This window comes from Python bivittatus, unplaced genomic scaffold (assembly GCF_059951505.1).
Source record: "Python bivittatus isolate LINGU-HERP-01145 unplaced genomic scaffold, Pbiv_v1 ctg000580_np1212, whole genome shotgun sequence".
Lineage (NCBI taxonomy): Eukaryota > Metazoa > Chordata > Lepidosauria > Squamata > Pythonidae > Python > Python bivittatus.
Genome location: NW_028277087.1, coordinates 10,779,339 through 10,806,217, shown reverse-complemented (window position 1 = coordinate 10,806,217; position 26,879 = coordinate 10,779,339). Strand labels below are relative to the sequence as shown.

Below are 26,879 nucleotides of genomic sequence, written 5' to 3'. Positions count from 1 at the left end.
GAGAGACCGACTGGCCCAAGGTCACCCAGCTGGCTCCGTGCCTAAGGTGGGACTAGAACTCACAGTCTCCCGGTTTCTAGCCTGATGCCTTAACCTCTACACCACCTGGTGCTCTCATCAGAAATGGGACCAAGAATAAACATGCTACAAACCTATGAGATGTCCACATCTGGAATACTGTATACAGTTCTGGTTGTTCCATTTGAAAAAGGATATAATAAATCTGGGAATGTGCAGAAGAGGGCAATTTACATTATCAGGGGATGCAAACACCTTCCAAAAGACAAGCTGAAACATTTGGGACTATTTAGTTTGAAAAAAAAAATAACTGAAGGGGGATGTGGTTGGGGTCTATATAATCATGCATGGCATGGAGAAAATTGAATGGGAGAGATTTTTCTTCTTTCAAAACCCTAGGAATAGGGATCATCCAATGAAGTTGACTGGTAGGAGATTGAGAACAGACAACAGAAAGCACTCCTTTTCACAGTCCAGAGTTAAACTCCAGTATTCATTACCACAAGATACAGTGACAGATGGCGGCTCACCTAAATGATTTTAAAAGATGATTGGACAAATTCATGAAGGACTGGCTTATCAAGGGCTATTTGTCTTGAAGTTTGAATGCTGCTTCTGGGCAGGGGGCAGCATGCCTCCAAAAACCAATTGCAAGGGGCAACAGCGGGAGAAGGGATATGTCTCCATCTCTTGCCCTTAAGCACTCCTGAGGTAACTGTTTGGCCAATCCAGGAAACAAAATGCTAGACTAAAATATGCCATTGGCTGATCTCATCTTCTCCAATTCCAGTTGGCCAGTATACCCTCCCCACCAAGGATACAAGTGAATAAAACTGCTTTGTTCCCTTAATTGGGACAGGAAAACGTGGTTAAAAATCTGACTCACTGAGCTTAAGCTACCCACCACATTTCTGACCTAGTAAAGCTAGTTCTTTTTCTGCAAAGGCTAACGTATTCAAGGGAAGTGGCTTTCTCCCCAGCATGCAGGTGGGGCTTCCCCCAGCTCTTGAAGATGCTTGTGTAGAGTAAGCAGATATCTTTGTTTTTCTTAACCAAAGGAAAATAATTATTACAGGAATTTTTCTTCTACTTTCTTAAAAGATGACACAGAGAACATGTAATTTATTATGTTCCGATTCTTCATAGAGTACACTCTGTTTTATCTACTAGATAGTTCAAGATTATCCTGATATAAAAGCAGGGTTGGGGAAGAGAAGGTTATAAAATATAAGTACAGTTGAGTATGTACAACATCTTTAAATCATGACAATTAGATTATTAATCTTGTCCTTTCACAAAATGGTTGTTCTTAACATCATTGCATGCATCAGCTAAAAGGGATCGTAATTCAAAACCTGCACGCAAATCTGATTCCAGAGGAGTGGTTTGCTAATCTCTTGCAATATTAAATTTGTTAGTTTTTAAGATGCCACAAAACCCTTAGTTTTAAAAATATCCATGGACCATAGATATGCAGGCAAAGATATTGGTGAGGTTTATGAGTGATACGATTACTAAATGAAACCTTGCAGCTCAGCTATCCTACTTCTAAGAGTCAACCCGGAGGGAATGAGGGTTGCCCTGGATCTCATACGTGTAGCCTTTTTCCCATGAGAAAAAGGAAGTGGATCTCTTCCTGCAAATCAGCTTGTATGCACAAACCTGCCAACCTACATAAAGCATGTGCACATGTGTGTGTGTCCTGCTGAGTCAATATGTTCTGTGGTAAGCAGGTGGAAAGAAAGTGAAAGAGAAGAAAAGAATGTGCACACCCTTCTTGAAAGTGCCTCGAGGAGAGAGGCCGTTGAGTTCGAGCAGTCAGGGAGGCCCTGCCTAACCCATCTTTGTTAGATCAGGTCTACCTACCCACCATCAGGAGAAAGGGGCAGACTGTTTGCAAGGAATAACAGACCATGCAGTAACCAGCATGCCTACGAGGAGAAAAGCACCCATCGTTCAAGCTGGGAGAAGCCTGAAGGTGGTACAACTAGATGTTGCGGTGGTGATGATGGTATGGTTGGCTGCACCAGGGCTCCTGTGCGGTAAGTTTATCTTGGCTGAGGGAAGGCCAGGAAGCACTAAAGCTAGCTAGGCTGAAACAAAAACCATAAGTTTCCTTCCATGCCTTCGAATACCCTTCCTTTTCTTAATCTGCAATCTGCTGTAAAGTAGAAATACAGGTGAACTGAATTATATATAAATAACTAAATACTTAAAATAAACTTAGAATAACTCTCTCATCTGCAAGGGAGTTTCCTTAAAAAGATGAAAGTGGGGGGCGGGGAAAATAAGGAGAATGCAAAACTCCTCGATTTAATCTTAAGTCTCACCATCTTCTTTGTTTGTTGTTTTTTGCATATTTATGTGGCCACCCCTCTTAATCAAATAAATCTGGGCGGCTAACAAGGCATAAACCCCAAAACATAACTGTAAAAACAGCAGAACAGTTTTTTTTTCTTTTTATGCTTTTTAATTAATAATAAAAAAGGAAAACAAAACCAAAAATAATAATACACAAGAAGAAGAAAGAAAACATTAAAAAGCGCTATTACAAAAAAATAACAAAAATGCAACAGCAAAAATAATAAAAACTTAGTGTCGTATACCATTATAACAGTGAATAGTTATAAATCTGTATATATTTATCTAATGCAAATATTATTCAAATGCATATATATTTCCAATACATTTATGTGACTATTATTTTTTTAACCTAGTGTATTTTGTATAAATGAGTCCCATATTTCATTATACTTGTCCATACAAAGTCTATGTCCATAGGTGATCTGCTCATAAGTGGCAAGTGAATCAGGTCTTCAGCAGAAGAACAGTAAAAAAAATAAAAGAACAATGAAATAAACAATAAACAATGAAATAAAACTAATCAACTCCTCAACCAATGTGGAGCAAAACATGCAGACCCAGCTCTGCTAACATCCTGGCTTTGGAGAAAAGCCAGGTTTACAAAGCCAACAGGGTTGAGGCCATCCAAATGCTTGTGTGTCCTTTTCCTTACATTTCTAGCTTCCTCATTAGTGCTAGAAAGTGGCCAATTTAAAATCTGGGGTGGGAGAAACAAGCTGTTTTAGATAGGAAACTTTGGAAAACTGCTGCAAAAGTCTGAGTCACCACTAGATGGCAGCAAAGAGAATTTTCTGCAACTTATTTCTGCAAGTAGTGGTCAACCAGCTTTTCAGGATCCAGATTTGACAGCCCTAAACCAGGACATTCCAGTAGCTGCTTGAGTTGGGGGATATTTTTCCTACTTGTCCATCAGCTAATCTTGGCTGATCTTGAAAGGCTAAGCTTGGACCTGGTTAGTATTTGGATAGAAGGCCATGAGAAAGCCTCAGGTTGTAGGCTTGACTGAAAAGTTGGAAAAACATCGTTAAAAAAAGGACAGTGTCAAACCACTTTGGTAGAGTTGCCAAGAAAACTTAATGAGTGTGTCCGTGCAGTCAACAGGAGTCAAGCTTGCCACCATTCCTTCCAATGATTTAGAAATTGATATTTCTTCTAAACCTGCATTTGCTTCTGGCTGGTAGATTTCAAGAGAAATCTTAGTGAGTCAAACATCTCTTCTACATTTCATAAGACCCAATGTGCATATTTGTCATAGACTCCCTCAGTTTTTTGGGATGTTTAATCATCTTGTCTGATGATTCATAATTCTTGATGAAAAGTTCTTGAAACTCAAACATTTGTAACGGTTTATTAAACTTTCCATTAATTTAGTAAAAGTCAGATTATAATCTGATGTTACAATTTCTGCTTGTGGTAAATTGATTCTCTCTCTCTCTCTCTTTCTCTCTCCCTCCCTCTCTCTCTCCCTCTCTCTCTCTCTTTCTTTCTTTCTTTCCATTTCTATAGCCACCCATCTCAACAAGTGACTCAAACAGCTTCTGCAAGAGCTAGCTAGCTCTCTTTAGGGCTTTTGTATGTGTGTGGATGATTTCTGTGATGCATCTTAATGTATTTTTAGTTTGTATTTTCATGGATTTTGTTTGACAATTGGTCAACATGAGCTGAATTCTATTGGAAAGGCAGGATAGGTGTGGCCCTAAATAAATAATGCCTTACTTTGCTTCGTAATTCCAAGGTTTCCAGGAATGTCATTCTCTGTCCTGTGTTTGCAGACCCTGGCAATTGTGCTCCCCAACATTTGCTTTGCTACAAGCCTTGCTGTGAAGCATCGCCCCGCTGTTTTATGACCTGTACCTGGGAGGCTGGATGTAAGGAAGATGTCAACTACACCCTAAACTTTAGGTGAATGCTGGCCCAAGCACATTGATAGATAGATAGATAGATAGATAGATAGATAGATAGATAGATAGATAGATAGATAGATAGATATAGTTTTGATTGATTGATTATGTGCCATCAAGTTGTTTTCAACTCCTAGTGACCACATAGATAGATTTTCTCCATAAGCATTTATCCCGTTCTATTTTTTAATTTAGAAGCGTAAAAACCAAATGTTCAGCCACACAAGTCCTCTAGGCAGCTTATAAACATTGGTCAAAAGCACATGGCAACCGAGGCAGAGTTAACCAATTGCAGAAGCAAGTTGTAAGGGAAAATCAAAAGTGTGAAAAATAACATCTTAACAATTTTGCCTAAAGTAGGATGGGTAACTTTTTGGCTGATGGGGCATTAATAACCAGGGGAGAGGGCTACAATGGCAGGGCAGTGATGCTGGGATTTGCAATTTCTTCCTCTGAATTTTGTTGAGGAAACATGGGGGGCTTCAGTTTTAATTCTCCTGAGGGATAATTGATAGTTGATAGTTGACCTCCCCCCACCCATATCCTGTTCCATGAGTTTTTCCTGATTCAGCCATCATGCTTAAGTTATCGTTTAAATACATTATTTATTTAAGAATACTATTTTATTGTATTTTAATTAGTATTTATTCTTGTTTTTATTGTAAACCGCCCAGAGTTGCTCTTTGAGTGAGATGGGCGGTGACTAAATTTGAAATATAAATAAATAAATCTGAACAACTATAGTTAATGAACAAACCACAGTGGGTGAGTTCACAAAATACTGTAGGTCACAAGCTCTGCTTCATAAACCACAATAGCTAGGTCCACACTATACACTAAACCAAAATCAAACAAACTGCTTAATGGCTTAGCTTGTGATCAGACACTCCATTTCCCTTGAAAACTTTCTAACCTGGTAGCTTTTGTTACAGATGATGGTGGCAAATTCCCCAGTTTAATTATGTGTTATGAAAAAAAATGGCTTTTATTAGTCCTCATCCCAGGCTTTATTTGCTGATCTTGGGGGGGAGGGATAAATATACCTCCACCCACATTTTATATCTCTCTTCCCATGTCCCCCTTTGCCTTTCAATGCTAAAGAGCCACAAATACTGTACTTTTAAGGCAGCAATATGTAGAATGCCTTGCAGTCATCGACCTGCATCTGATGAATCCTCGTGTAACTACAGCCAGAACTTTCACTTTTATCAAAAAGTGCAGCTGGTTAGCACAAGCTGAAATAGTGCAAAGGCCCTCACTTGCATTAAATAACCAGGATTGGAGTGGGGCCATCTTGATATTCACTAGTGGTTTCATATAGAACAGTGTTTCTCAACCTGGGCAACTTTAAGATGGGTGGAGTTCTGGGAGTTGAAGTCCACCCATCTTAAAGTTGCCCAGGTTGAGAAACACTGATATTGAAAACTCCCATTATCTTTATAACTGGCCTTTTTCAAGTCCTCATAGCAGTAATCTGATGCTCTGAATACCCACCCTGAAAGACATTGGAGGGCTGGGATCTGAAGATAGACTTTTCGATTGTAGCCCCTTCCCTCTGGGAGAAGTTAAGTGTGCCCCTGCTCTGATGTTTCAGAAGATTTAATTAATTAATTGATTGATTGATTGATTAATATGCCGCCCATCTCCCCCAGAGGGTGACTTTGAGCAGCTCACAATTAAAATCCAAAACAGTCAAAACAGTCAAAATATAAATATTCATATTAAAATTAGCTAAAAAGATGACAAAAACAGTCCTCTTTAGGAGAACATTCCAACTCATTTGACAGCATCCATAGGCTTATTTGTAGCTTTTAATAGTCTTATTTATGAATTCTATGAACGGATTTTATGATTTTATTCATGTTTTCTCTCCTTTGTTGTAAGCTGCCTAGCATTGGAAGAGTAGATGGTATATAAATTTTGGCAAGCATGATGCAGAAAGAAATTCTGACTCGGAAACATTTTCTGCCACTCACTTTGTTGTGAGAAAGGCGGTATCTACATTTGAAATATAAATAAAATAAAATAAATAAGAGATTTCAAGGCCTGGTTGCTACTTTTCTCAGGTTGCTATGGAAGCACTCCTTTCTCTTGCTTTCTCACCCACAGGAATCAAATTGAAGGGATGAAAAAGACATTTCAGGCTGGAAAGGCCACCCGCTTTATTTTTAACACGGACACTGTCTATGTTCTACAAAATGTGACTATCTGGGTAGAAAGTGTGCCTAAGGATGGCCCTCCACAGGTCTCCAAGAATCTTACGCAGCTGATCAAGGAAACCAGTAAGTTAAAAGCCGCCGAAATGGGCACCTCCTACAACACAGAGTATCTCCAGTTCTCCTAATGCTCTTGATTCTGCTTCTGGCCACATTTGGGACAAACAGGAAAGGCAGATGAAGCCATTGTCTGGGCGCTGTTGCTAGGTCAAGGGACCTCAACCTACTGGGGCAAGTTTGGAATTTGGAATTTTGGAAATTCCAGTTGGAATTTTGAGGGGTTGTGGGCATGTTGAGAAAAGAACTGCTGTGGCAGAAGGCTTGTGCCTTCCTCAAACAGTTGCAAACCACACAACTCCAATTTACCAGGAGATAAAACTGTTGAGGTGGCTCCTTATTCACCTTTCAGCTTACCATGGCCTTTTTTCTGGGCAAGGGGTAACACAATTCCAAGAAAAGCAGTGAGATTCCCTTTTCCCCTACTTTCCTTTTCTAGGAATGTCTAGGAGTTGAAAATAAGTAGGATTCTGCTTCTTGTTTTCGAGCCTGCCGATTTCCTGCATAATTATTTGTTCACTGAAAGAATCTGAACCAAATTGAAAAATCAAAAAATCAGGTGAGGGAGGAAAGATGCGAGGAATTAAAAGAAATGTATGAACACTAGGGTTGGGACCCCAAGCTTCAATGGTAGAAACCGAGAGCCAACCCATCTACTTTAAGTGCTGTAGTTTCTCCCAGAAACAAACCTGTGATTTTAATTTGGTGAGGAAGATGAGATTTGTTTGGGGAGTCCTTGGGGTTCTCTGAACTTGGGGTTGTTTTCTTCCAGATGTTTCGATACCCATCTAGATAACATCTTCAGTGCTAGAAGGGAGTGGGGTTTGCTCTCTGTTTATATACAGTAGCTTGCCCTGTCAGTGTTGGTGGGTGTCTTGTTTTTTTCCTTGGTAGTTCCTAGATTAGGTCGTTGTTTACTCCTTGATTGTTTGTCTGGTGTTAATTCCTGCTTATCTGAGTGTTGGCTGTTAGCTGTTGGCGAGGAGATGTTAGGAACTACGCAAGGAAAAAAACAACTCCCCCACCAACACTGACAGGGCAAGCTACTATATATAAGAGAGAGAGCAAATCCCACTCTGTTCTATCACTGAAGATGTTACCTAGTTGAGTAACAAAATGTCTGCAAGAAAACAACCAAGCTCAGAGAATCCCAAGGACTCCACAGTTCAACCCTGAGCTACAGATATTCTCTTCTACTGAGATTTGTTTGCCAAGTAGGTCTGAGCTAGCTACTGTATTTTCCATGCTTTACCCACTTGCTACTGGGTTTTAGTCTTGGCCATCTGTTTTCTCCATTAATTTTAATGAGAAAATTGGGCCATTGGGCCCTTTTATAATCAAAGGCAAATACAGTACATTAATTGACAGAACTTCCGCATTTTTACTCCACATCAAGTTAGGAGAGGCATCATGTTTTTGCCTCTCACAGTGCCTGTATCTATCTTAAAAATAGATGAGAAAAGATGAGAAGATGAAGGAAGATGAGAGAAATATCTTTAGGGAGAAGGTTTGGACTATCATCTTCGATCATTCTGCCAGGATCATTGGGGACACCTAATGATTTATTTTTATTTGCTGATTAGATTTATATCCTGCCTTTCATTCAGGAGCTCAAAACAGGGTACGTAGCGTTCCTCCTTTCATTTTCCTTCCCAGCAACCATCCTGTGACTGGCCCAAAGTCATTCAGTGAGTTCTGTGGTTGAGGGTAGATTTGAACATTACATTTCTGGCACCAGTCCCATACCATAACCACTATAACACACTGGATCTCTACAGCTACAGAATTATGGTTTTTTCTCCAAACAGTTGGAACTGTCTTCTTTTGAACCCTACCCATTAGATGGCAGCAAAAAGATACAGAAATCTATAACCCTTTGCTACCATCTAGTGGTCATGCAGATTGCTGCACCCTATATCTAGTGATTGACTATGTGCGACCACATCATTTTCGACTCCCATAGATAGATTTTCTCCATGACAATCTATTCCTAACCTGTTGTTTCAAGTTTCCCAATAGTGCACTCATCGCCACTGTAACTGAGTCTGTCCATCTTACTATGGGTTGTCCTCTTCTTCTCTTTCTTTCCACCTTTCCCTATATCTAGTAGCCCTTAGCTTTTCTCAGAGTTTACAAACAGGGATCACTGTTTAATATAATGATAACACCAGACACTCAATAATAGCTGAACCTAAGTTATTCTTCAAGCAAAATGTAGGATCTAATACTGAATGCCTTCTACAAATTGGCAAAATTTGCATGACAGCCTAAGCCAAGTTATCTATAGAATGACCTGGCTTCAGAAAAGGGGTACCCAATCTGGCCCCTGGGAGGTAATTTGATCCTCAGGTTAATAGATATTTCCCATCCTTTCTTAATGCTATGGATTAGAAAGAGTTTGAGGCTTCAGTGATGGAAAAGGTGGGAAATCCAGAGGCAAAAGCCATCCAACAAGAGTGACATTTGTTGCCGGAAGGCAGCACGAACAGTGAAGAAATGGGAAATAAGCAATAACAAAAGATGGTTAGACCACAGCTTGTCTTGTTTTTTTTATCATAGGTAGAGAAGATTGTGGGTATTATGAATTCTATTTTACCAACACACATTTTTCAGTGCCAAACTCAGATAGGGCACCAGTGCAATCTTAGTGGGATCAGAAGGCTGACTGATTTTCTCAGGATGATATTCATAAGTGTTATTCCTAAGCCCTCAATGAGAAGGAAAGTGAAAAGGAGCAGCTGAACAGAACTAAACTAAAAAGGACCATAAGAGATGGGGCGGGGGGAGAGAAAATAAAGTACAAAAATGAGTGAAGGGACATATCATCTTGCATTTGTAGTCTTACACATCTGTCTGACTCAGCAGCCTCAGCTGTTGTCTTTTCATTCCAGTAAAATTGAATCCACCATCGGCCAAGTCCATCAGCATTTCTAGATTGAAAGGTATCCTGACCTTGAAGTGGCCTGGATCTGACACTTGTCGCTCTTCACTCAAAATAAAAGAAGTCAGGATGAGACAGTCCAAGGATGTAAAGTGGACCCTGGTGAGTTGCCTGTAAACACTGGAAGGAATGGCAATGTTTGGTGGTTTCCTAAAAGCCTTAGGGTTTTCTACCTAGGCAGGCAGATTTGCTGGGTAACAATCCTAGAATTCATTGTCCAGCTTTGGTTTAAACTACCTCCTTTCAACCTGGTGCCCTTGAGATGCATTGGTAGATTGCACTTGAAGGGTTTGGGGGATTTTGAATGTTGTAGTCCTACATCTCTAGAAGGCTTCAGATTGGGGAAGGTAAGGTTGGTTGGTTGAACCATTGAGAAGTATGAATAAAAATGCACAGTAGTTAAACAAGGCTCACTAGAGCTTTGTTGAGATCAGGGGATTGCATTCATTGAAGCAATGATCACATGAATCACTCTTCTCTCTGCCTCAGAGAGACTATTGTTTGAAACTCACTACAGAGGAAATGAGAAAAAAAGGAGGCAAAGGAAGAATGCATGTTCAATTTAATCATATAGGCAGTTATGCAGCTTACATATATGTCTGTTGAGGTTGCCATCTACATGTTTTAAAACTCTCGACAGAGAGGATTGCCAGAGAATGAAATTCTGCAGCAGATCGTAGTTTTTTTCCCCATAAAAGATCACAGCATTTCCACATCCCCACCCTTTCCAACATACCCTCTTCTTGCTGCTCTCAAACAGCTGTGTGAAATGTTACCCTTATGTAAAGGCTTAGGAGCAGGAAGGTGCCTGGGTGAAACATCGCCCCATGGCCAGCTGCTCTCCAGCTGTCGCAAAATAAATCCCTCCAACTTCACCCCACTCTGGGACTTCCGCTGAGATGAGATAATTCTTCCAAATATAACGGGATCAAGAGATTATGAAGAAGAAAATACTTGGTGAATAAGGGTAGGAATGTTTAAAGAATGATGATTTGCAGTACAGTTTGGAAGGAAGCTACATTTAGCGCCTTTCTGGATGCAACACAATCACAGATGTAGCCGTTCCTAGGGTCTGCAGACATTGTGGCTATCGCTCATATGTGTGCATGCAATTTATTTATTTATTTATTCAATTTGTATGACCACCCATCTCACCAAGTGGCTTTGGGCAGCAAACAAAATTTAAAAAAAACAATTACAATAATACAAAAATTAATTTACCTCGTATTGCAATCAAGATCAAGTTTTATGATACACCACATGCTATGCACGCAGAAGTTCTAAGTCCAAAAATAGGCAAGTCCAGTAAGATTGGGAAAAGATCCTATCGGAAACTCTGGGAAAACACTTCAGAAAGCAAGAAGGGAATTTCCATTACTCTGTACTGTATTTTTCTCTGCCCCCTTTAATTTTAACACTCCTTGCTCTTTTTGATTACGTTGTTTGCAGTTCTCTTTTTCTTTATACACACATTATACAATATCTTTCTTTCATTCAATTTTTTTGTAGCAATCATGATCTTGTATTATTTTTTTTTTCTCACAGTATTTTATCCACTTTCTTGTGCCACTTAATGTCCTTTTTCATACTTCCCATTCGGATAACCCTTTACACTTCTGCTTTTTTGTACAAGATTCAGATGATATCTTCCTGTAGTTCTACAGAAAGTACATTAGGGAGGGTTATCCGGTGGGGTGGGGGAGAGGCAAATGACAAAACACACTTGGTGATGTTGCAATGTAAACTCTGCTCCTATCACACCTGCATCATGATGTTGCACTCAAGTACGTAAAGGGTGAACTCACATCATAATGTCACAATGCATATTTCATTATTTAGTTTGTACTGTGTGCCTCTGGAAGGAACGGATGCCCCCAGGGCCGGCTCTAGACATTTTGGCGCCCTAGGCAAAGTCGTATTCTGGTGCCCCCATGGTTTGGCTCATCTTCCGATTTTGTCAGGAATCTCAAAAAGGCACCCTCTTGTTTCTTTTTTTCTTTGAGTTTTTGGGCTTTACACTTATGATTATCAGCCCGACATTTTTTTTTGGTCAGACCTTTTCACCCCATTTACACAGTAAGCAATTTTAAATACATCAGTACGCATTGTTGTCATACGGCAACAATTCTGTGAAATTATATTTAGTGCTCAAGCAGGCATGCTGGCTGACAGAGTGCAGCTTTACTGCTTTTCGCTTTTTTATTGTGTTTTTCAGAAGTGGCGCCCCCTAAAATTTGGTGCCCTTAGGTTGGTGCCTATTTGGCCTTAGCTTAGAGCTGGCCTTGGATGCCCCCACCAATTTCTGCTCTGGCCTCATCCACTCCTTGCTTTAGCTCCACCCACCGTGCAATGCCCAACCAATTATGGAGGGAATGCAGACCTCAGAAGAAGAAAAATGCCCACCCCAATTTAAAGGCAAATCCCTTGGTCTTCCTTTGAACCAACAGTCAAGTTTAGGCCTGCAACATCTCCCATGGGGGTGGGGAAGGGTATTTTTGTTTTTAGCCATGTTTTTGTGGATTGTTGTAAGCCGCCTAGAGTCATTATATGAGATAGGTGGCCATATAAGTCTTGTAAATAAATAAATAAATAAATTTCTCACCCTGCTCATGTGCAAGTTACCTGATGAGTATGAACAAAAAAACCCTGGCATGGGAAACTCATTTATTAATCTTACCTGATAAAAACAACTCATGTTTCCCCTTCTGTGTATCTGAGAAGAACACATTTCTTGCCTTGGTGGGGCAGTCACCAGTCTTCTCCTCATTCTGAACATTACCTTGATTTCTTTCAGGGAAACTGTAGCTCTGAAAAGGATGACGGCACCGTGGGGAAATCAATAGGTAAGTTGATTCTGTTTCTAATTCAGATTTTTAATTCTTAAAAATCTTGTTCTTTTGAAAGTAGTTCTGACTACCAAAGATGTTCAGGTTGTTTCTGAATTCTTACTGTTTTAAAATGAGTGGAATTCACCATCAAAGAATGTGAGGACAGACACCAGTTCTAATGGCTTATTGCAGAAATTAAGCTCATGCTTTACCTGAAGGCTTCCTGGAGGACCGGAGGAGGACCGGAGGATTGTGGAGGACAGGATGTTAGACTAATAGGACCTAAAGGGTCATCTCATCCAGCAAATCAGGAATGTTCATGATCCAGCTTGATGTAAATTGTGCCAATATGTCAGTGTTGTCCAGACTTGGCCATTTTAAGATGAGTGGACTTCAACTCCCAGAATTCAACTGTAACAGCTCTCACCGGTTAGCAAGTGGGCACTACATTTTGTATCAAATATAGTTTCTTGGTAGTCTTCAAAGGCAGTCCCATGTAGACACATTTCAGTAATCTATACTAGAGGAAATGAAGGCATGAGTTATTTCTGCTCCAAGAAGCACCACAGCTGGCATGATAGCTGAAACTGTGCAAAGTCTCCCCTAGTCACAGGCTGCATCTACTTATCAAACAGTAGCCATGAGTCCAGAACTTCCAAGTCACAAATCTGTTCCTTCAGGGGAAGTGCTGCTTTGTTCAGAGGCATAATACCAGCATTAAATGTGCTGGTCCCTGTCCTGCCACTATCTTCTTTCTTCCCAATCACTGCCAATCACCTGACCTCATTCCAAGGTGACAAAGGCCTATACAAGTTGAGGCCCCTGTTGGATGCTGTCCACTTAAAGGAAAATACCCCCTTTAACACCAGTAATCTAAGGATGACTTAAACTTGCCTCACCCAAGGGCTGGGGATGAAATGAAGTCAACATTATAGAGACACGGAGAAAGAAGATGTTGCCGAGGTCTGTGTGAATCATGGAATACAACAGCTGTAAGCCATAATAGCTAAACTGAATGATATCTCTGAATCAAATGCATGTGATAGACTGGGTTGGCTGCCACCTTCATGCGTGATTAGCTAAATTCTGGGTAGTTTACAATGAAGGACGCGGGACACAAAAAGAAGTGGTTCTATAGATAACCCAGCACCACAGCCAGCCAGTAAGGGGCTACGATCTTGGTGTCTGAAGACTATTAAAGACTGATCCAGATATCCTTGCCTTTGTCTAGCTACATGTCACCTGGGAAAAAATATTCCTTATGAAGTGCAGGTTCGGCATCGAACTGTTCACTGGAGCAGTTACTGGAGCAACTGGAGCGAAATCCTCTTTGTTCCTGCTGGTAAGATTAGTGTATGTGTGTCTCTGAGTGTTTCGTTTCCCCTTCTAAGACTGGAGGGAAGAGGACACAAGGCTCAAATAAAGTGGCTCGGGGAGAGATTAGGTAAGTTTCGAGAGTCTAATAGATTCATTTTGCTTCTTCCAGAAATCCTCAGAAGTCCCACAGTGTATTATACTGTGGGTCCCCTAGGAGAGGAGGGCCAGAGGAATATGACTCTGCAATGGGAGGTAATGGGAACCCGCCATTCAGCCTTGGATTTCTGATCCAAATGAGGGGCATCTGCTTGGAATCCATCATTCAAACATCCTCTTGCTCAGACTGCTGATCCAACCTGCACTGGGTTGCCTGCATTTAAAACATTTAAAATGTTCAAAACATTAAAAATAGTACTTCTTAAGCAGAGAGAAGACAAGAAAAACATGCAGTGCAAATATTCAAGCTCCAGTCTTTAGACACGAAAGTTGTATGTTTAGGGCTGGTTGGCACACTCAGTGTGTTGAGAGCTTGTTGTTGTTGTTGGAGGGCAGACATACACATTTGCAAATAAACTCCTGGACTTCAGTCACCCGTTATTTTAATTTGCTAAGGATGTCTATAGGGCTGATGCAGGGCCCAGAGCATTCTTGTAAATAAAGCCAGAGCCTGCCATTTTATTTTACAAAGTGACAACCTTTCTTAATTTAAGAATCTAAAATAGAAAAGGATAAATGGGTCATGAGGCCTGACGCCAAGGTCTTTGTAGATCTTTTAGTGCTGTCAGGCACCCATCACCGACCCTAGATGGGATAGTGCTACCAAATGGTTTGAAACCGTAGAATGCCCAAGAGATATCTCCTTAAACAAGAATGTTTTTCAGACTGTCTTTGGCCTTTGCTTCTACATTTAGATAGAAATGGAAGCATTAGCTACTGGAAAATGCTTTCTAGTCCCCTCTTTTGTATTTTTGCAGAGACCTCCTGTGGAGCAAGGGGAGGTGAGCTATATTCTGACTTTTGTCATGCTGGCCTGCAAGCAGTGCTTAATTGGCTTGGAAAAGTCCAGCGTTACTGTGCATGGTGCAACTTCATACCAAACTGCTCTTTCTGCAGCCGAATATAACATTTCGCTGGAGGCATTTAACAAGGCGGGACATTCTCCAGCTTACTTTTTTCAGCTCCCACCAGAAAAAAATGCAGGTTGGTATACAAAGCAACCATTTTCTAATAATCTCATATTGTATGGGAATCCTCTTCCAACATCAGTCTCTCCTTTATATTTGGCATGGTATAAGTTGGGCAAAATGACCAACATAGTCAGTCCTAGGAGAATTTCTCTGGAGCATCTCTCCATCAAGTCACTTTCTGATTGCTGTTGAACTGATCAGTGGCACCAGCCTCTGCAGGAAGGATGGACCTATTTGAACAGTCTGCTCCAGGCATCTGATGGATCCAATAGGTTTCCAGAGAGCTCTTGGAGAAATTCCCAAGACCCTGATGAACCGTTCCATCAAGGCTTTAATTACCAGTTGGAACATAAGGATGATGACAACTTGGATGGACTAGCTTCTGAATGGCCTCCCTCTGTTCACCAGTCCTGGTTTATTGAGGAGCTTCAGGAAATAAAATGGCAGGAGAGGGACCTAGAATGAAACTGTCAGAAAACAAAAAGTGAATCTGACCAATCATGGGTAGGAGCTCAGGTTTAAGCATATACCGTGGCAATAACAGTGGCATATTGTAAATATATCTCCGACTTTATTCCCTTGGCAGTTTGTTGCCCCGTGGCCCTTCATTTGGGAGATTTCAGAAAAAGCAGGGCACATATCTGTCAGGGATGCTGCACTTGCAAAGCTCATTCATTGACCAGGGCTGGTCTATACCAGTGTTTCTTAACCTCAGCAACTGTAAGATGTGTGGACTTCAACTCCCAGGATTCCCCAGCCAGCACTGGTCTAGATAACCTTAATATTCATTTCCAACACTATGATTTTATAGTCCTAGATCCCAATTTTCTGAACGTGAGTCTATCTGGAAGGTATTTTACTCTGAAATGGGAAGTAGAAGAGAACTTTGATCCCTTTTGCTTTGAAGCACAGCCTCTTGGAGAAGCCTTGCCTAAGAATGACTGCATGGAACCTGATGACACTGACGTGGTGACAGGTAACTGTGGAACTTCTTTCAGAGGTCCAGACCAGGCTCTTCTAATAGAATAGCACTCTTTCCATTAGAGAAACCCTCAGAGTGGCATGGCTTGGCTTGGTAGAAGCAGCAAGATCAAGAGAAAGCAGGTCCTACAGACACTCTCTTTTGCTGTGCCTTTAATACAGTATACCCCTTCTTAACCTTATACCCTCCAGATTTGCATTTCTAGCTGGGGCTACACTTGGGTGGGGAGGGGGTTTGAAAGAGGTGTTGCTTCACTGGAGGGGATTAGGGAGTAGCTGTGCCATTCGTTTTAAACCAATAAAATGGGGACATAAAACCTAGCTGAGTTGTATGGTAAAATGACTGTTTTGCACGGTGCTTCTGTCAACTCCTCTAGGATGGCTGAATTTTGATATTTTGTCAATGGTGCCCTCTTGGAATCATAAAAAAAAAAAAGCAAGAGTGGGACATCCTGGGAACACACCACTAGTACAATGCAGGCTAAAGAAGGAAGAGGGTAGTAATTTGGTCCACCTGCTCCCTTCTCTATGCATGGGTTCCTTATATCATATTTAAATGGACTTTAGAATTCAGGATCCTCTGAAGAAGCTGTGAAGGGACTTCAGGACAGCTGGGGTGAAGGACTTGATTAGACAATATAGTCTTGATTTGTGGAGACTTCTGGGATGAAGATGTAGGGATGGTCATTGGCTTAAAAAGGGAATTAGACATATTGATGGAATGGAAAAATGGATACTATTAGCAAGAGCTAATTGAAATAGTCATTTATCGAGTCAGTCTCGCTTGATAAGAAATGCTGGAGGGAAAACAATCTGGGAAGTTTATTGACAGGAACTCCTGGAAGCATCTGGCTAACTACTGTTGGAAACATGATGCTGTGTAAGAGAAAGTTTTGATCTGATCTAGGAGGTCTCTTCTAAGGTTATGACCATAAAATCTGTGATTTTTACTCCTAAATTCCAGGGATAATGGAGCCGAACAGGTGTTACCGCTTTGCAGTGCACAGATATGACATTACAGAGAAGTGGAAAACTTTTGGACTTAGGTACCTTTTCCATAGAAATGGTGAGTATGTCACTGTGACTTTCCACCCCTGCTGGTCACATCACTCAGACATGCCAATAGCCAAAAATGATTCCTTCATACCTGAAGAAAGTAATGAAATGTTTGCCTGCCTCATTCACAGAATTTTGTAGCCCAGGTGATGTTGGCTTTCGATGATAAGTTTCTTGGGCCTCTCCGTTATTTCTTCTATCTTTGTACTTATCAGAAGAAACTCAGGGAGATAAGGGCAGAATAATTGCACTTTTTGATAATGTTAACAATTTGCCTCAAGCACCTTAAAGTTCTTAGACTCTACTCAACTTGCAATTTATCATGGCACAATCACATTCCGCCAAACCCAATCTTCCCCTTAGTCCCCCAACACTGTCCTCCTCTCATCCCCAACCCATGAGTAAAATCACCTAGTTATTATTAAATCAACTGCTTCATGTAATATATTTTCTCTTAAGCTGACACTATCATCACAGCTTCCAGATGTTTAAACTCTGTAACACTTTGTCATCCATTAGGCCCTTTCTCACCACAGTGTAAAAGTGCATTACTCCAGTCCTTGAGTTGGCAGAATAATATGCCAGCATAATTTGTGCTGCTTTGACAGCTGAGAACTAATCCACCTCAATAATAAACTTGCAAGTTACAGCTTTAGCTTGATAATGAAGCTCAAGCTCAGATACTTTGGTCACCTAATGCGAAGAGAGGACTCTTTGGAAAAGACCCTGATGCTGGGAAAGATTGAAGGCAAAAGGAGAAGAGGACGGCAGAGGATGAGATGGTTAGATACCATCACTGAAGCAATGAGCATGAAACTGAGCAAACTCAGGGAGGCAGTGAAGGACAGGAAGGCCTGGCGCGATGATTCACGAAGAGTCGGACATGACTTAATGACTGAACAACAACAACAGCAGCTTTACTGTGGGACAATTTAAGGACAGCTATTCCTAGATTCCTCTGGCTTTGTTTTCCCTCCCGCCCAGTGCCACTAACCAGTGGAGGGCTCGGGAAACAGCACTAGCAGCTCTCTTTAACGTGTAGCAGGAGAATCAGGGGCAGGTGCCTGGGATGGAAGCTTTCACCACCATTCAAATTGCTGGACCAACAGGTCATTTGTATGGAGATGCTCTGCAACAGTAACCTGTCACTTGGACAACTTCTGAACATGGGTCTGTTGGTCTTCTGGAAGACCAGTAGACTTTGTCTAAAAATAGCACAGGTGACATATCAGTGGGGTGGTTGGAAGGGTCCAGGGTAATGTGGGAGGGAGGTTGCATGGTGCACTGAGAAGCTCCATCAAACTTCATCCCAGCCTATCTTTCACACCACTGGCCCAGCAGTTGGACTGTTTTGGGAGAGAGGTTTATCTCTCTTCTAGGATGGTCTAGAAGAGTCTAGACCAGCATTTCTCAACCATGGCAGCTTGAAGATGTGTGGACTTCAACTCCCAGAATTCCCCAGCCAGCAGAATTCTGGGAGTTGAAGTCCACACATCTTCAAGCTGCCAAGGTTGAGAAATGCTGTCTAGACTCTTCTAGAGAGGTTTACCAGTCTTCCCTTCCCTTCAGCTAATAGGGGAAACTCTTGTTAGTTTCACCCCAGCTCCCAAACATTCCAAATCAGTAAGGATTGCAAGGGAATGACAGTATTGGCTGCAAGTAGCCACAGGTGGCAGCATCCAGAACTATCCCATGGAGTATGTAAAATGATATTAAAGTAAGCTAAATGGCACTGCCTCCATCCCCAACTAATGAAAACAGTAGAAAGCACAGCTATACCAACAGACCCCATGTGAGCAGAAGCAGCAGGAAACTTTCAATGCATTAATCTGGGACAGAACCAGCAATTCAAGTGTTTCCCAATTTAACTTTACCAGCTACCCCTTTTTTAACAGGCGGGTGTATTGGCCTTTTGAAAGATCACTGAACACATGTTCAATAACAGGTCTAGTGGACTAGAAAGTTGGATTTTGAAGAGGCAGGATAGAAAGAGTATTGACACTTTTGAACTTTGATGTTGGAGAAGACTCTTGAGAATACCATATATATCCAGAAAAACGAATGAACGGATCCTAGAACATATCAATACAGAGTTCTCATCTGAGGCACAAATGACCAGACTGAAATTGTCATACTTTGGACACATTATGCAAAGATCTAGTTCTCTGGAGAAGGCTCTAATGCTGGGAAAGGTGGAAGGAAAGAGAAGAGGATGACCAGCAGTAAGATGGGTGGATTCACTTAATTAAATTAATGTCTATTTTACAGCCAAAAGGCCCAAAAACAAGTTACAAATATAATCTAGACTTGACATTGAATAAAACAATTTAACAGATAAAATATTTAATAAATATTACATGACACACTTAAAAGCCCAATTCATTATCTGTTACTAAAAACCTTGTTTTTATAGCCATAGTTACAAATCTGGCTGTTGCCGCTGTGATCTCAGGATTTTCATCAGCAAGTAAAATTTTTACACTCAGAAGTATCCCTTCCTGGTTTAGATTTTAAAATAGGACAGATAACTTCCTGCTGAAGACTCTTATAAAATTCACAATACAATAAAATATGATTCACTGTTTCAGGATCAGTATCATTACAAGGACAACATCTTTGAGAGGTAGGATTTTTTTGAAATCTACCCTATAGCATATTTGATGGCAATACATTTAATCTGGCTTTTGAGAAAGCTATTCTGTATTTACTTATATATAAGCTATCCAAATATTTAGGGAGTTGAAAAATATATCTGTAATTAATGCCAGAAGTTACAGGTGAACATGATACTTTGGCTTTGGCCATTAATTCCTGTACTGAATTATCCTATAATCTTTGTTTGATACAATGAAATGCTGATGACATACCCCTGGAAAATAGATAATCAGGATCAACGCCAATCTGACTTATATTCTGAGTCACTTGTTTAAACCGCCTATCTACAAAAGATTCATTTGGAATTTCCTGAAGCAATCCTTCCTTATTTTTAAAAACAGTGGTGATGGGTGCACCATTAGAAGACTATGTGTCCAATTTCACCTGCTGCTGAAGCCAAAATGGCAAGGGAAGGCAGTGTCTAGTGACCATTCCTGCCAACAGCTCAGCAGAGGCCAGCCCTAACCATGTCATCACCAAGATAATGAATGAGAGAGCGTAGATCATTCATACACCAAGGCTTGTATTTGTGGAAGACAGAAAATGTTGCTTTAAAACTGAAACAGCCAAGTGCAAATTTAGGGTGCTTCCATGGAATCCTGTGGATGAGACAAAGGCTTTATCACATGCCTCTAAAAACAGTTAATGGGGCATCTCATAACTGTGGTTAGCAGGTCATGTGAAAACCCATTATCTTGAAAGTGAGGTCAGGTGACCTGTTGTAGGGGTTATCAAAGATGACTAAGTAGAGCAGGGTTTCTCAACCTTAGCAACTTTAAGATGTGTGGACTTCAGCTCCCAGAATTCCCCAGCCAGCATTCTGGGAGCTGGTCCACACATCTTAAAGTTGCGAAGGTTGAGAAACACTGAAGTACAGCAATGCATGAGTACCTTCATAACCTATTTCAGTGTCTTCTTTATATTTATTTAACAAAGAACATACTCTCTCTGGGGCAATAGAAGTTTGTATTTTTTCTTGTGTAGCATCCAGTATAGAAACTATAAATAAATGTTTAATAAATTGACTATAATATTGGCTGTAATATCTCATGGAATGGAAGGGAATAAGGTAAGGAGGACTTTTCAGGAAAGAAGGAAGAACGATAGCTTCTGAGAGAGCCAATAAAAGTATTTCAGCCTTCCAGGAATAAACAAATATCACCTAAACTAAGGTTTTTCAAACTCTGTTCTGCAGAAGTCTAGAGTTCTGCAAGAACATGATAGGCAAACACACACACACAGAGTTCACTTGCACACAGCCAATTTTCTATCACCAGAGCTTCAACCAGGGGCTCTGGGATTCTTGTTAACTAACAGTTTCTACAGCCTGAGAACATTTCAAAACCCTGACCCAAACTACCAATCTCTGGTTCCTGGTCAGCAAATGGCTGCAACTCATCCTTAGCTCCATATTCAGCTTCTCAAGGAAGTGATGGGAGAACCTGGCCACCATCCCAAAGATGGAAGAAAGTTATATTTGAATGTCAATGGAATTTATGGCCCTCACGAGCCAATAATCTGATAACTGCCCTTTCTTATCTGCAGCTTCTCTTGAAGATGCCATCCATGTAAATGTGACTAACCAAACAGTCAATTCTGCTGTCATCTGGTGGAAGCCTCCCAGAGCCCTCTCTCACTGCCCAGGTCAACTGAAGAAATATGTCATATGTTATCAAAAGGAGCAATATGGTAACTTAACATGTGAGTATGGGGTTCTGACCTTTGTGTCTCGGCTTCATACAATTTGGAAGAGAAAGATGGTATCCTGGCAAGGTTCACCACTGGAACTTGGGCCAAGGACTTGGTTGCTGCTGCCATGGTGCTGTGGAAAATGCCAATCAAAGTACCGTCCTGTTCTTGTTCAGATCATGAAGCCAATGCATCAGACACATGGTATACAATCCAGGATTTACAGCCCAACACTGCCTATCTTGTTGGTATCTGGGCCTCTACAGAAAACAGCAAAGAAAACTGCAAAGCCCTTTATCGATTTCTAACCAGACCTCCAGGTATAGCTTCCCCTCCCTCTGAGTCCTCCTTCTGGAGTTCCAACAGTAGCAATAGCTCCTCTTTGTTATTTTTCCTCTCTAGATCCCAGGCAGCTAACTCTGGCACTAAGCTTTCTATCTATGGGAATTTTTGGAGGCATCCTTGCTGCCGCCACCATCTTCCACCTTGGCAAAAAGAGGTAACTGTGATCAAGTCATGTGCAATAGCCATTTGAAGGGCAGTGGAGAAATGTCTGCTTTAAGACATAGGAAGTTTAGTCTATAGACTGGCCAAATAATGATGATGAAGGGAGAGAATCCAACAAAATGTATTATGACATTGACAATATTCTTTGCATAGTATTCCAGCACCTGTTGTACAAGAACGAGACCCCAGGTTCAATCAACTCTATTTTCCTTGATGTCCAGGAATGTTAATTTGTAAACTGAGTTAGATGACATTGGCTTTATGAACTGACTGGTGTTAAGGCAGCATTTTATGCTGAAATTACCTAAAGAATTGCTGTTATGAAACAAATAAAATTAACTCCTAAGCAGCTGCTGTAAGCAACTGTTATCTCCCTGGACAGTTGATTCCAAAGTTGTCAGCTAATTAATCATCCACTATATGGCTTTAGTGAGCTGATGCAGTAAAGCAGCTGAGAACATGAGCTGGGGAATTGTCACTTGTAATCTCAGCCCTGATAGGTATTCTAGTAAAGGCACTGTCTTTCAGCACCAATAGCATTCTAACCTGTAATATGGGCATAATGCTACCGGCCTATCTCACAGGGAGGTCAGATGTATTGAAGTTGAATGACCTAGTTTGCACATAATGCCAAGACATAATATTGTTTGCTTTTAATTGAACATGATGGCTTAGCATTATGAATGAATCAGGCTACTATATTCCTACATAGTACAGATCTATAGGTCTTGGCTGTAGGTCCTGGCTTAATATGATTTGCAAATGCAAAAAGACTGGAGGTGTGCAAAAGAGCCTTTCCTCCCACATCTGTATCCTGAGCCTTTCCTGTCCTTCCAAGAACAAAGCAACTCCCCATTCCCACTTCTGCTTCCTAAACCATTGTTCTATCATCTTTTCCAGAGTCAAGAAAGCACTGTGCCCAGCATTACCAGACCCTGCTAATACTGAAGCCATAAAGATCCTCACCACAGCAGAAACAGGCCAGGTGAGATTTCAAGTGGAGATCTTCTAAATCATATTATTTTGATTTCTTTATTTATTGAATAAAGGTGACTGCATGTTTTATCAGTAGGAAATAGTAGTAGCAAATGATCTCTTGATCCCTGGAGACCTCTAGGTTTGAGAGTGAGAAGCTGACAGAAGAGTATAAGTATGGAAGAGGGAGACTTCTTTAAAGATACCAGAAGCACAGCTATCAAGTGGGTGATGTTACAGCACTTTGGGTCCGCAGGGTGAACCTTTCTTTGGGGATCTTTTGTCCTGCAGGAGTATCTCTTCAGCCTAGACTTGTGCTCTGCTTTTGTACTCTGTAGATCAAGCAAGTGACTGAAGTTCACAACAATAATCCTCATCTGTTGTATCTTCTACCATATATTTTTATACCAATTGGCTGGGTATGCACAACACACTGAAACACAAGCCAGCAAGCCACACTTTAGCCTAATGTATGTGGTGTATGGTTCTCAATGTCATGCAAACCTAGAAAATGGGGTTAATTTAGCAATCCATGGTTTAGTGAACCCTAAGGTAAGTGTCTCATGCAACCATACCATTATGTCATTCTTTTTCCCAGTGAACTCTATAAACAGAGCTTTCATGGGTGTTAAACGCACATTGTTCCTCTTTATTTTGGTGGGATCTTTTGTTTGTATGTTTGTTTTATTAGTTCTGGAGAGGAAGGCTATGACTTCTCTTTGAACTGACATCTGATGACCTTCCTTGAGACTTAAAATATCCACACACCCCCCCCAAGATTTCAGCCATTAACAGTTTCCAGATGCCCAGCTATTTCTTGGCACCAGCCAACTATTGTGCCATGCAGATGTGCTTGGGCACCCCCTTTTCCTGTGCCACTGTTCCTGCCCTCCTGCATAGTTCCAGTACTATTAGCTATTATTAAATTGCCAGTTAAGAAATTGGTATTACTTATTTTTGGCAACTGTGCCACCAAGTTTGGCAGCATGATCAGATGGGACTGGTGGCTGCAAAAAAGTTGTTTGGTACCCCAGGTACCCACTCCTGGACTAGATATGGACCCTCAGGACAAAGTTGCTTCATATACACTTTTCACATGACTTTAAATGGTGAGATGTTCTTGGATAAGGGACTGGGAGACAGATAGTATGTTTAATTTCCCTTGGAAGTAAAAGAACTGCTGGATTTGATGGTTTTTGCAGTATCTCTTTCTGAATTGTCTTACAAAGACTGGATGACATCAGTGCCTGTTAAGAACCAGGAATCATTCAGGGGTATGGAAGGGTTTAATTGTGCTATGAAACTTCTCCTTTAGGGGAAAGTATGAGGCTCCCTCCAATATCAATGCTCTATCCCCATGTTATAAGGAACCACAGTTGGTTCACTGAAATAGCTTACAAGTCCTGTAAATCCTGTAATAAGTCTTATAAATGAATATATAAAATTTTAAAACCAGGAAAAACAGCCATGGAACATTCAAACAAAAGTTCCAAACAGAGTTCTGTGAATCAGACCCTTCCAGATCATTGAAAAAAGGAAAATGACATATCATATGTGGTTTCTTCACACACTTAGCATCATGCCCTCTCCTCATTCTCACCTCACTTAGTGCAGCCCTCCTCCCAGTTAACTTAGAAAGACTTGACTTAAATCCTGCTAGCATTTCCAGGGCACAGGATCAGATGGCCAAGTAGACCAGAGTTCCTAGACAGCCATTGCCAATGAGAATACACAATACTGCTAAGATGGGCAAATAACCTAATCTGGTAAGAAGACAGTATCTTAAGATCTGACCACCACACATCTTTAATCAGCTTAATAGAGATCTACACAGCCTGGGTTCCCACATTATGCTTAATGTTTTGTTCATTTCTGGCACATTGGTTTGTATAAGCATATCTAATGAAGTTTGTAAAGCATTATTTGTCTTATCCCAGTGTGAAGACCCTGCCAATTGTCATTGATTCAATCAATTATAATTAAACAAACAATAGCTTAGGATGAATCCAACCTCAGACAGACATGCACTGAGGCTAGTAGCATACTGAATACTCTTAATGTTTTTTCAGATCCAGGTAAAGTTGGGTTTTATGGAACCAGTGGAATCCAACAGCCCCAAGGAACCATTGGTTGTAGAACCTTCATCTGACAAAGAGGAGCCAGTTGCTGATAGAACAATGGACTTGTTGGGATTTGTCAAGGGAATAGAAGAGGAACATTCTCCCAAAGAGGACCAAGTGGGCTCTGATGAAATCCTATTTGTTGAATATAAGGGGCAAAAATTTTTGAGCCCTGTGGAAGAATCTGAAGACTTTGCAGGTATCTCCCATGAAGAAAGTACTAATTCCCACCTCTTCCTGAACAATACTGAAGCTGGAGACCAAAATGGCACGTGTATGTCACAAGTTCCACTCTCGTTCAGACTTTTTGACAAACTGGTGGTGATTAAGAATATAGATGAAGGCTTTGACTTTCCATGCAGTGATGGTGCTTCAACCTAGAACAGGACTGTTTCTGAACCTCTAGAAAACGTCTTGCTGTTTTGGGGACAGCAAACCAACAAAAGGAAATGGCAGATAGCTTCTACAACCACTCTCTGAGGAAAGACACCATAATTCAGTGGCACAGCATATCTTTGCAAGAAGATAATATCCAGTTTGGTTGCCTTGAAGCAGTGTTGCATAAAGTTTTCTGTACCTGAAATCTTGGACAGTTATTACTACTTGGTGAGCTGGCAGTAATGGACCACGTGGATCATGTGGTAGAGATAACTTCTATTGATAGAGCTCATTGGACTCAGTATCTTACATCAGACTCTTTTTCTAGCATTCTGGGAAGCAAGGCTGGGGAAAACTCTCTATCTGACAAGGGTGCACAATTTGAGTCCCCCTCCCTCAAATGATGCGGCCTGTGGAGTTCATTTTAAAGTTGCCACTGAACTGTAAATTTTATATGATAAAAGTGGAGTAACCCATTAATTCTTTTTAATGAATTGAATTTCAATTTGATTTCACCTAAGTTAAGTTTGTTTTGGTCTGGCCCTAGCCCTGTCTTTGTCCCACCTAATTTCTGAAATGCAATCCTCCACATGTGGCATGAAAAGTCACACATTCCTGGCCTCCTAAACCCTGCAGGGCTATTTCTGTAGAAACCTCTGGTGAAGAAACATCATGAACCCATAACCTACAGAAGTTCCCTGCCTTCTAGTGATCTTCACTTGTCCTTCTCCCAAGCTCTGCAATGAATGCAAAGTCTCATTCCACCATTTAAATGCAAAGATTACAGCATTGCCATATATATCCATTTATCTTCTCCCTTTCTAATAGAGCTTTTAAATCTTCCATGCAAGATACTGTTCTTGGTCAAATAGTCTTTAAGTAGCTGAATTTGAGCTAAAGTGGATGTAACAGCAATACCTTTCTTAGGTCAGCTCAAGGATACAAAATAGGCAACTTTGTCGGATCTCCCAAACATTTGTCAGCAAAGAAGTAAATTAAGGGAAAATGGATAGTTAAGGTTCAGGCCATAAGGTCTGCTTTTAGCTATAGTCTTTTGAATGGTGGAGTGGACTGAAGACACTTAACTGAGATAGGCCAAGAAGACCCTCTATGTGAGGCAGGGGAGGCTGCCCTGTGATGCAAGAGGAGGTTTTGGTACTTCTGATGCTCCTTCTTGTCCGCTTCCTTAATAGCAACAGCACTGCCACTCACCCTCCAGACGGCCGGCGGTCGTGCAGGTGTCACCCTGGGAAAGCAGATTCTATGGCCACCTCACAACACATCACCATGAATCCTCTTAAAATAATGCATATGGAAGGCTGGCTCAGAAGATAAGCAACATGGTTTAGAAATTGGGGTGATGGGCTTTAGTGAGGAGGATACATGGTCAAATCAATGCCTTGCCATGGAACTCCCTCTTACAGTGCCTTTGTAAGGATCAAGTGGAGGATGCCATATTATATATGCTGCCTTGAGCCCTTACAAAGAAGGTGGGCTATAAACTTCAGAAAGAATAGTCCCAATCCATTGCTCTTTCTGGTCTGTTGCCCAAAATTACTACTTCAGTCAGCTTAATGACAGAGTTAGCCTTTCTATTACACATTTAATTTAGCTTTTAAGCTAATTTCAGGGTATGGCTAGGATTCTCCCAACAGCAGACAGTTTCTCTCAGTTTTGAAAGTATAAAAT

At 40.9% G+C, this 26,879-nt stretch overlaps 1 protein-coding gene across 1 annotated transcript; it reads left to right on the top strand.

Annotated features, from left to right (window-relative positions):
- The first annotated feature begins 1,845 nt into the window (after window positions 1-1,845).
- Window positions 1,846-26,645, top strand: IL12RB1 (interleukin 12 receptor subunit beta 1). The gene is made up of 15 exons (XM_088149579.1): window positions 1,846-2,060; window positions 4,155-4,284; window positions 6,393-6,565; window positions 9,448-9,599; window positions 12,292-12,340; window positions 13,557-13,667; window positions 13,812-13,894; window positions 14,617-14,842; window positions 15,641-15,805; window positions 16,775-16,876; window positions 21,067-21,222; window positions 21,387-21,530; window positions 21,613-21,709; window positions 22,618-22,702; window positions 24,762-26,645. The coding sequence occupies exons 1-15, from the start codon at window positions 1,946-1,948 to the stop codon at window positions 25,191-25,193; spliced, it is 2,220 nt and encodes a 739-aa protein (XP_088005705.1). The 5' UTR covers window positions 1,846-1,945; the 3' UTR covers window positions 25,194-26,645.
- The last annotated feature ends 234 nt before the right edge of the window (window positions 26,646-26,879 follow it).

Coding starts and splice junctions, on each gene's coding strand:
- IL12RB1 (XM_088149579.1), top strand. CDS start 1,946: ATGCCTACGAGGAGAAAAGCACCCATCGTTCAAGCTGGGAGAAGCCTG. Junction 21,531..21,612: donor ATTTCTAACCAGACCTCCAG/GTATAGCTTCCC, acceptor TTTCCTCTCTAG/ATCCCAGGCAGCTAACTCTG. Junction 21,710..22,617: donor TTCCACCTTGGCAAAAAGAG/GTAACTGTGATC, acceptor CATCTTTTCCAG/AGTCAAGAAAGCACTGTGCC.